General features: G+C 40.8%; 1 protein-coding gene across 6 annotated transcripts in view; it reads left to right on the top strand.

The window, feature by feature from the left end:
* Positions 1-501: 501 nt before the first annotated feature.
* Positions 502-11,429, top strand: part of ppp1r13bb (protein phosphatase 1, regulatory subunit 13Bb) — a 26,864-nt gene continuing 15,936 nt past the window's right edge. For all 6 annotated transcript variants that reach the window (XM_035678449.1, XM_035678446.1, XM_035678448.1 and 3 more), the window contains exons 1-5: positions 502-867; positions 1,111-1,271; positions 8,085-8,232; positions 9,801-9,920; positions 10,978-11,048. In XM_035678449.1, the coding sequence (XP_035534342.1) occupies positions 1,263-1,271; positions 8,085-8,232; positions 9,801-9,920; positions 10,978-11,048 (348 nt within the window). In that variant the 5' untranslated portion in view covers positions 502-867; positions 1,111-1,262. The remainder of the gene's footprint in view (positions 868-1,110; positions 1,272-8,084; positions 8,233-9,800; positions 9,921-10,977; positions 11,049-11,429) is intronic.

The following is an 11,429-nucleotide window of genomic DNA, read 5'->3' as shown; positions in this document are numbered from 1 at the left end:
AAATTGTTTTGAAGGATGGATGAAATTGCAGAAAGATAACATGAGGAGGTAAAATAAATATAATAGCACAGGACAAAAATATAGAGGGTGAATGTAATTTAAAAGAGATATAGGCTATATATGAAAAGCCAGATAACTGGTGTGTGTTACAAGATAAACGTTAGTACATTATATATTATATAAAGGGTATGTAAGTGGAGTGTGTATTAAACAAAATGTGCATATATAAAATGTAAAAGTACATAGGATGTAAAAACTATGTAATAAATAGTGCAAAAACGTGTCTGTGACATTGTAAGTGGTGGCTGATGAGAGACAGTGACATTATTTCAATTATTTATTATTATTATTATTAATTATTTCCTATAAATAGAAGTATTTTGTAAGGTTTTGGACAGACAGTGCCAGGTTAGAGAGAACTGAACTGATCAGGTATCCTGGCCGTACATTCCTGACGTCTTACGTCGCCGTGACGCCCAGGCTGCTGCGCCGTAAGCCCCGCCCCCTCTACCGTCAACAACTGGATTCCAGATATTTGTATTTTCGTCCAGCTAGCACTGCTAGCGATGATTCATTGCGTTCGTAAAAAAACGAGCGACCCAATTTGAATGGGCGTGTATTCATTTGTGTTTGCTTGAAAAAAACACTCCATCGATACCGTGTGCCGATGTGCAGCCAGTGCCAGCAAAAGGACCGACGAGAGCGGAGGGATCGCGTTGCTCACCGTCGTTTAGCCGCCTCTGAAACCAGCTAACACAGCTAACACCTGACGGCAGCTGGCTGACAGCTGCTCGGTTAGCTGCGTGCCTTGTAACAGTAACGTAGCTCAGATTTACTGCCTGAAACAATGAGTCGTCTCTGACATTGGTGAGTATAATGAATGCGCCATTGCATGTCATTTGTTTTGACTCGCTTCAGCGTTGCATTGCGGGCTACAGACGGACTGGGCTAACCAGCGGCTTGTTTGTAGCAGCAGCTGCACGGAGCCACGCCTGGGGCCGTTTAAATGGACGTTTGCCGCCGACATTAGGTGTCATTTTTTTTGGTGTCAACTACTTTGCAATGCTCGGTTTTGTAGCACTACAAGAACCCCACTGTTTTGGTTTACAGAGAGGACTGAGGCCCAGTTGGTTGTCACATTGGAGTAACCGGAGCCCATAACTAGCAAGGTGGGTCTACGGTGCTGCCATCGAAGATAAACGGGTGAGCCGTAAGTCCACTCGCCGATGCACACCTGGTTTTGACCTGCGAGAGCTGCCAATATGATGCCGGTAAGTGAACACAACCCCTGCTCTCTTGTCATACATGTAGTAATCGACACTCCCTTTTTACTCTTACAAGATCAGTGATCAGCTAATGGTTTTAATGCCCACTTCTATATGCGCCTATCTAACCTGTGTGCAAGGTGGAGATCAATGCGCTCTGTGGTGTTCGGGGTTGTTCATTCACATGTGAGGGACATCTGGTTTAAGATGAAGAGCACAGTGTGATACGGTGCAAGATTGATGTGCGTCCATCTCCCCTTTCCCACTGCCACTCAGCCACTCATCGAGATCAGCTCCAAGAAATAAAAAGATGAACTTTATCTGCTATGATTGTATCTGGTCATACGTTTTTATGTTGTTTGCTACAGTGACTGAAACATTAGGAAGGGGGAATGTAAACAGTGTTTGGTGTACAGAGATTGTGCTGGATCTGAAGTCTGTTTGCACAAGGAATACAATGTGTTTTCCTCTAAAGAAGATGTAGTCCATGTTAGCAAATAAGTGCTGTATTGAACAAGTACACTATGTTTTCAGATTATGATTGGCAAACGTAACACAATCTTCCCTCTCTCTATAATATAATAATAATAATAATAATAATAATAATAATAGTAGTGAATCTGTGTTAATTACGAATTATCTGCAGTATTTGGATCAGTAGGTAGAGTACACTTTGGTACATAAGTCAATAACTATTTTCATTCTGTTGTTGGTGTTATTGTTGAAGACGTTAAGGACCTGAATGGTAACCCTGTTGGAGTCGTGCTTTGTTGGAACTTCTTTTGTTATCTTTAGTGCTCAGAATGCAGTGATGGATTGTGGGAGAAATGATTGTCGCTCTTTTGGCCTTCAGGGAGGGGAACACGAACTCAGACGCAGGAGATAAGTTTACAGTAGGTTGAGTAAGATGTCGTCATAAAAGGAGATGATTCAGTCGTAGCCAGTAACAAGCGCCTGCATTGGTTGAGAGTACGGCATCACGGCAACGTGTTGTTTGTCCTCATTAAAATGGCTTTAATTACAATGCAACTTCAGAGGGGCTTGTAATCTTTCAGGAGTACATAGTAACAGAGAAGTAAGTCCGCATTCGCTGCAGCCGTCGCAGGATTGACTGCGGTGGTAGCCTCTGTGGACGTTTGTACCCTGTGGCACCAACAGGCTATCAGAGTCAAAGAGCCAGTCGAGCAGAGAGGCAGCCCTGCACTTGGGTCTCGCGTGACTCCGGCAGCCAATGAGACCTTGGCAGATCTAGGTCTGTGTGGCTGCGTCGACTAATGCCCTGTTGTTAAGGGGAACTTTTGAGCTGAGTAGATTGTCAAGTGGCATTAATCTCATACAGAGGAGCCGGGCAGAGTGTGACTTACAGGAAATGTAAACATTGCATCTTATTGTCACTTTTACCTTTCTTGGAGTAGTGCTGGTTTAAAATGACATCGGCCAAGCCATCACATTTTTTTATAATCATTAAGCACTAAACTAAGAAGTAGTTTAATGGATGTGACTACCGCTGGTCGATATTTTCCCCAAGCTCACTGTGAATGGATAAAAATAGTTAGTTATTGATTTATTTAACAACTTCCACCTGGTCAAGACTGTTAGATCTCTTTTCTTATTGATTGAAGACCTATACATTATTAATTAGACTTTCTTAATGCCTTCCTCTAATGTGCATTAGTCAGCTGTCCATCAAAGGGACACATCCTTTTTTAAACAGCGGGTTATAACTTGTAGAGATCTGATACATTTCAGTGCCTCTGTCCAGAGTTGTATTTTCGCTTAGTCTTTAAACGACAAAGGCGAATATGTTTTCTAATATAAATTTGTAATATAAAAGGAGTTTGTACTTGATTGTACAAACTCTAGACACATAAGCTGTACTAGATTAGTCTGGATCACTCGGGTTATCCAGCTTAATAACAGAGCACGTTCTTGGAACATATTTTTAAGAAATTTCAATTTGGGTCTAAGACATCTCGTATTTACTGGAGTCCAAGAGTCCAGTGAATTTATCCAGTAAGTATTACCAAAAATACTTACAAAAAAATAATCTTATTTTTGTATGAATAATAAAAACAGAATTATTTTCTCCAGTTTTCAGACACTCTGGTTGGTTTGTTGTTCCAGTTTATTTCACCCCCCTTCCTCCATATGATTCAGTGCCATTTTAGCCAGACGGGCAGATGTTTGGCCTATTTTGCGTGCGTAGAATGGCTGGACTACAGATTTTTTTTTCTGAGTCAAAAATGTCAAAGACATCCTTTCTTATGTCCCAGTGAATGGCCGTCTTGGATTTAGCTACTGAACTATTTGTGTGTTTGTGCCTGACCAGACAATAAAGCAAAATCATGCCTAACACTGATCATAGTGTGTATGTTTGCCTGGTTATTCCACACATTTGAGCTTATCTGACTATTTTAATGGATTCGTTTGACGCAATGTAAGTAGATAAGTTTGGGAGTGGAATTCATCCTCGTTTTAATGTTGTTTTGTCGTCTGAAATCTGTTGCATTTGTGGAGGGTCTTTCCATGAAAGGATTTCTCTTCTTCGTTGTGGGTAAATGAGTGACAGGATCTGTGAGAAGAAATGACTGTTTGAATCATCGTGCTGGAGATCAGATCAGCCAAGCATCCCTCTTTCTCACTCAGAAGTTAAATGATGTATGACCCTATCTCCAGATGAGAGGGATACTGAATGTTTCTAGTCTTGTACAGCCAGCACACAGTGAAGAATGATCCCTGTCTTGCTTATATGTGATAGTGCCCTGACCTGCTTGCCAGTCACAGCTCCGGCCAAACTATTCTCATTAGCAGGGAGTCGTCGTGTCGCAGCCGTTGGCACGACCCTGGGACGATTTTGCAATAGAAGGATTTGTCTGCACCCTCCTCCACCCACCCTGTGACATCCTCTCTCTCTTTCTGTCTTTCTCTTACTGTTTGTTTCTCTCTAGCTCTCTCTCCCCCCTCCCTCCCTCCCCTCCCTCCCTCCTTCCCTCCCTCCTTCCCTCCCTCCTTCCCTGAATTACACATACAGCAAGTGTTTTTTCCTCCCAAGTCTCCTCTGCAGCACTTTTCCAATGCACGCACCGCTGTCTGTTTTAGAGGTCTGCTCGGGATGGCATAACAATTAAGTCTCGTGCCAAAAGTGGCAGCGCTATGATGAAGAGGTTTGTGACTATAGTGTTACGCGGCCTTGTTAGCCTCTCCAAGGAAAACCCGATTTGGGCAAAGGAGCACCACCGGCCACCGAAGAAGGAGATCAGGAGGAAACGGAGGGCGGTCAAAAGAGCCAAGACCATGGGCAGACGCAACTTAGTGAGGGCGGTTGGTATTTCTCCGATGGCCAGTCAGTTGGACTACTGGAGTTTCTGTTTTCTACGCTGTCACTTTCTGAATTTTTATTGACATGATTTGGTAGTGTCTGTTTATGCGAGGGTATATTTCAGGATATTCGGCATTGGCCTTTTGTGATCAGTTTAAATTAGGCCCAAGTTTGCGCCGTAGTTCTGTTGTCTGATTAGTTAATTGCATGTCCTGATTGATTGAAGGTTTGTTTTCATACGCTCTGCAGGATATTCAGCATGTAGGCTGGGATGAACTGATTTGTTTATTATAGTGTAGTTTATAATGGACTGTTTTATTTTATTACTACAATATCTCATTACATTTCCTAACCTATTATGTTTCTTACATTGAACACAATTGTAAATAAGAATCCTAAATAATGATTCCACCAGATCAAATTTAAATAATGAGTTCAAACATTGCTGCCCTCACTGGGCTGTTTTGTGTTCACAATGTTGTACTATGTTGTATCTTATTATGTAGCTGGCTGCACTCCAATATCCCTTGGGGATTAGCAAAGTAATTATCTATCAGTAAAATGAACATAACTAGTCTCCAGCTTACTTGCAGCACATTTTCTTCACTTTCTTTCCCATTTCTTTTTTTCTGTTAATGCTCTTGCACATCAGGTCCCAAAATTGCATCCATTACAAGTCTATGTGGACACTGTCCTCACAACCCTGTGAGAAACAACATGAAATAATTAATGGATGGTATGGATGGAGGAAAATAAGTCCCTCGGCTCTGGTACTTTATCATTCTTGGTTTCTGAATTTGCCAAAATATGGGCTTTTAAACTCAAAATCAGCTGAGTGAAGTCTCTGAGGCTCCTAAACACAAGTGACCATATTGCTTTAGTTAGGCTAGTGCAGAAAAAAGTGAATCACACAGTTGCATCATTACAAAGGATGAGTCACTTTGTCTCTGAGAAACCCCCAGAGTACTAATCTATAGGTAGCTCAGTGACTAAACTTAGATATTATATGACAGTGGCATACACAGGCAATTACTGTAGCACTCCAGATGCACCCGGTGGCCACACATTTATGCATCAATGAAACTTTACTGCATCTTTTAAATTATGCATGTGTAAAATACCTGAACTGCAGCTCCATTTAATAGTAAACTATATCGTGGTTCTGATGCAGTCTTAATAGGAGGTTTTGGTTCTTTGTTCCAATTCTTCATTGATTTGGTTTGACACTGTAGACTCTGGTTTGACATTGTGAGCCATATGTAAACAAAGTGTTGTAGTGGTTGGTCTAAGTGGCAAGAGTAGGATAACAGCTGCCTTTGATAGTGTACGCTACTTGGTTTTATTTGCATTATACTTGAATTGTTCCTGGGCTTAAATCCTCCCTGTTACAGCATGTTCAGTAAGTTATGGGCGTATTTAAAAACTGTGAAAGTTTAACAGGTTAAAACCAAACTAAAGAATCTGTGTTTCCCTTTTCTACTCTGTTTACCAACAACTAGCTGAACTTGCGCTGAACTTGCACAAAGCTGAACATTCTCACTTCATTTTGAACATCCCTCCAAATTCTTGGCTTTGTTATTGATATATTCTCTATCACAGTTGCACACAGTCCTGTTTTTCTGTAGTGGCACAAAAACCGAGGCCTGTCACATGAAACAGGAAGGCACACCTCAACCCCTTACAGTGCTTTGTGTCATGGAAAACAATAAAAATCTGGCTGCCACCACAGAAGGAAAAACACATCATGTCGAATATATAGGAGTTCTTATTAATCCATTCGGCTTGTTCTCATCACGGAAAAACTGTATTACAAGAGCAAAGCCGTCAAAGTTAAAGTGGCTGGTCTAAACAAGGGAGATGAGAAACATGATCACATTAATTAAACTGAATATACTTCAGTGTAACTTGAATTGAATTTGATGGCATAACTTTTAGTGATTAATCAGTGTGTGTAGAGGACTTGACAGGACATTATCCACTGCTGCTCTCATCCTATATTTTGGCTTTATTCAACCAAGATGTTGATTCATCTCATCATAGGACCCACATAGTCGTTGTTTACCCAGAAAACGAGTTGTCACATTGTGAAAGTGATTTGTTCCCCACATTTTACAACTTAAAATGCAAAGTGGATCTAAGACGGAATCTTCTTAGATATGTTTTTATCAGCTTGGACCATCTGGATTTGGGGATTTTCTTTCATCCAGATTTCTTCCTTTAGGGGTAACATTTGACTTGCACTGGAACTAGTGTGTGTGCATGTGTGTGTGCCTGTGTATGTGTTAGTTTGAGATTTAAGGGTCTGTCTGCTGATTTGTGTAAAAGAAAAACCTAATTACATCCAATGTGCTTCGATGTTGTAAAACAGTAAAAACATGAGTCCATGGAGGTTGTTCATATTACCATAAATGCTCTATGTTCCAGAGATAAGTTACATGACATTGGGCGTTGGCCAAACTACTATAATAAATTCTCGGCTGTGTCATTAATGAGATTTTTGCACTATTTATGTTGTCCAAAGATGTTTTGGGTTTGGAAGCACCACCACTACTTATAACAGTGTTTTTATTATGGTCCCAAAAAATAATGTTTAATTCTGTGTGGACCACCAACTAGAGTTGGAATTCAATCTATAGACAAGTGTAATTTAAATTGACATTTATAAAAATAAAAATAATGATTTCCCCAAATCGTTTAGCCTCAGCTGTTAATTGATTTTCTATCAATCAGCTGGTTGATTAATCACTAAGCAGACGACACAAACTATTCAGGCAGTGCCATACAGACTGGTCCAAAGGTCGTACACATTGCAGCCCATTTGCCGTGTCACCGTGCTAGTTGGCTGAGATGTTTGGACAGGTAATGTTGTGCAGTCTGATAGCTGCAGGTACAAAAGAGCACTTGCAGCACTCTGAACTTACTCTCTCAGGTGATTGCTTGAAGACACTGCATTCGGGGTGAAGTTCACTTTAGTCCACATCCTATCCTTTGTCTTCTACCTCCAGGCTATTACATGTCCATTGATGCAACGTGACCTGGAAGTCATTTGTTGAGAACTTAGAAAGAAGTGTGTGGGATCTGTGCTTTTACTTCTTTTTACTGTTGTGTAGGTACAGACAGAATCATGTGGGGGCTTGTGTTGCTATGTCTCACCTCTCTGCCTAAACTATATATTCTCAACACTATGGCAGGCCCTAATCATAGTAAACAGAAATGTGGCAGGCACAGGCATGAGTCCACCAGCAGCTCAAACTGACAGTTTCTGCTGGTGGACAGCAGAATGTAGGGCATTGGGCTTTGTACAACACAAGAGTGGGTTACCGTTTGTCCTTAAACTACACCATCAGACAATTACATATTTTACATTTCTTGGATATCTCAAATATTTTCCTCCTAAAAAATTCTGCCGGTATGATCAGCCACTGTTTTTTTTACTGTGGCCATTAAATCTTCATGTCCTCTCCCCTGTGTCATCCTCCTCCTGACTGTTCCTCTTTCAGATGATATTGACGGTGTACCTCAGTGATGGGGAACAGGCCGTGACTGAGGTGCCAATCACTCCTGAGACGACGTGCCGGGATGTTGTCGAGTTCTGCAAAGAGCCTGGCGAGAGCGGCTGCCACCTGGCCGAGGTCTGGAGAGGCAACGGTAAGAGCTGGTTGAACCTGTGCTGCTTGTTACAGAGAGCAAGAGCCCGAGTCACTGTTACAGGGCAAGAGCACTGCTGTCACCAGTAATGCATGAAGGTGAAGTAATCTGGAATTCCATTATCTCTTGAAGCTTGACACTTCACTTACATGCACAAGAATTTCATTTTATGTAGCCTTTAGCCTTCCTCATTAATGTAAAAACAAGCACTTCATTAAAGAAAGAAATCCGACCAGGACCGTGCATGAATACCTGGGTGAAGGAAAATCATGGAGAAGCCAAAACGTTTTACACCCTAGAGGAAAAGAAAGGTATCTGTTAACAAAATTACATTTTCCAGCTCCCATCATCTATTATCGGACTATAATATAATAGTTATAGTTATAATAATTAACTTAAAGTACAAATTTGTGGGTCAGAAAAGGGTTACATGCTGCTACAGTCCACAGCACTGTCACAGCAGATTCCACTCGGCCCATGCGATTTGCTCTCATCACCACAGTCGTGCTGACATACCCAGTGTTATCAGCATTTTTCGCTGAGGGGCCACTCCCCTGTTGAAAACAACATCCTAGCCAAGGGCTTTATTAACCCACGTTATGCAATCATGTTCGCCTGGTGCCTGACAATGCAGCTGTCTGCCCCCGAAACCTCCTAAAACCTCTCTGTCTTTGTCTCTGTCTCTTTGTCTCTCGGCCTCTCTTTGCCTACAGAGTGCCGTCCTCTTGAAACGCGGAAAAAAAGTTTTAGCACACCTCCATCAATCTCAACGGTCCCAGTTTTCCTTGCACTTGAGTTAATTCTAAAAAAACTCCATGCTGCCAAGACAGTTAATCTGTTGTTCTTTACTTTATTCGCTAGTTTTTGAATTATTGCAGTTTGTCAGAACATTAACACCAAACACACACAATCTCTCCCACCAAGTTTGCATTGGCTTGCAGTGCGACAGCTGTATTGTGGGTTAATTAACTTAATTAAGTAAAGAGGAAAAAATAATTAATGACATCACACATCATCCTTGAAAAGGTACGGTAGCCTATATCCAGCTAAGAGACCTGTAGTTTTATGACCTTTGTGTTACAGATAAATGTTTTTTTTTTTAATATTTAAGTGAATAGTTTGACATTTTGGAAATATGCTTATTCAGTAACACTTATCAGTCTGTTAGATATGAAGTTACAGCCAGGACACAGGTAGCTCAGCTCAGCACACAGACTGGAAACGGGTTAACAGGTAATACTGTGGCACAAACCCTCTGTAAAACTGCAAATTGTAGTTTTTACACTTTTCCGTATTTGAACAGATTACAAAACTAGATATTTAATTAGGTGCTGGCAAGTGGATTTTGTTACCTTTTGGACAGAGCTAGGCTAGCCATTAGCGGTTTAGTCTTTGTGCTAAGCTAAGCTAACCTGCGACTGGCTTTAGCATTATACTTAAAAGACCGATATAAAAGTGGTTAATTTCCCAAAGTGTCAATTTAATTTCTTTAAACAACATGGCCATGAGACAAATATGTTTAACTAATCAGTCTTTCCTCCTTTTCCCTAACTGTTCTGTCTCTGCAGAGCGAGCGATTCCCTTTGAACACATGATGTATGAACATCTGCAGAAATGGGGGCCTCGGAAACAAGAAGTCAAATTCTTCCTCCGGCATGAAGATTCACCAACTGAGAGCAGTGATCAAGGTGCATATTGTCACGTTCCTGCTCTGTGTAGTCTCTACCTGAACGAGCCTGAAGGTGAAGGGTGGAGTCGAGGGTTTTCAGGGAATTCCTGACACCTGTTCTGCCTGGCTGCTCACCTATAGACGCTGATGTCAGTCAACGTCTCTCTCTCTCTCCCTTTCTCACCCTGGTGTCTAAAGTCTTTTAGCTTTTGTTTGCATTCTTGCCTTTGTTACACTTTCAAGCACTTGAGCACCACATTTTACCTTTACTCACGCACCTCACACACCAAAGTTGCTGCTGATAGACACATCTAAGTTTACAAACCATATTAGTGTTATTTTTCTCTTTGAATCAGGTTGTTACAGTATACATACTCTGTCAACACGGTTTTTATGTGGTATCCTTTTGTATTAAGATTGTAAAAGGCTGGGTTGGATGAAAGTTTAATTGATGCTTGATGGGGCATGCCAAAGGGATAAATCATTGCTCAGTTTTCACACACACTGCATTAACAATAATCCTTTTGGATTTGTGTTTGGAGTACAGCCATGTAAAAAGCCAGGTGTAAAATGCCCCCAAGCTTAAAATCAATCAGCCAGCTTTGCACAAGATCAGGGACTTGCATTCATTCCTTTGGAATTTTATTGAAGTCTGCATACATGTGTAGACATATAAAGGAAGTACACTCAAAATTTTTGGGTGGCACAGGAACAATCTCATTATGATGTGATCATGATCTGATTTATGTTTTGTGTACATTTTGAAGTGTATCTTTGCAGTGAAGGTACCATCAAGATAACCGGTGATTTTTAGAAGTAAAGCAGAAGTGGCCCGTTTTAAATCATTTACTCTCATATTTCCGTCAAGCCTTTCTTATAAAAAAAGTTGGAGTTAAGTGGCTTTAGTCAGCAGTGCTTGTCCCAGTTCTTAAATCCCTCTGTCATGTGCAATCACATCAGTGAATTTTCCAACTATTCCTGACAGTGGTTGTAGCCTCTGAATCTGCACTTGTCTGTGCACACTTGTGTGTCTCGGCCCTGCCTGTGTTTGTGATGGTGACTGTTTCATTTTGCAGGGAGTCAGCAGTCTCAGGATCAGACGAGTCGCAGAAGTGGAAACACTGGAGAGAAGCACAATGAGAATGGGGTGAGACTTAATTAGCACTATCTAAATGATGTACTTGCAAAAACTTATATTGTAATTTGGTGCTTTGTTTTATGGATAGATAAGAGGGTTAGAATGGAATTCATATAAGTATGTAACACAAGGAGTTTATTAAGTATATTTGTGTGTGTGTGTAACTGTTTTTTAATAACTGATTATGAAATCCCAAAGAGTGCAGTTATGTAATGGGAGAGACAAAACAAAGAAAAACTATATAAATAACACAATTATTAACATAAAATTGACACACAAAATTGGTTTAAAATTCAATCTTCCCAAAGTCTGTTTTGTAGGTTCTGCATATTAGCAAGTGTCTTTTTACAACATTCAGCATTAGTGAGGACTGTTAAGTTTGCATTTCAG

The sequence above is a fragment of the Morone saxatilis genome, unplaced genomic scaffold, assembly GCF_004916995.1.
Source record: "Morone saxatilis isolate NCDOM2014 unplaced genomic scaffold, NCSU_SB_2.0 Contig7, whole genome shotgun sequence".
In the NCBI taxonomy this organism is placed as follows: domain Eukaryota; kingdom Metazoa; phylum Chordata; class Actinopteri; family Moronidae; genus Morone; species Morone saxatilis.
The sequence above is the reverse complement of the archived record's forward strand: the minus strand, read 5'-3'. Positions and strand labels throughout refer to the sequence as shown.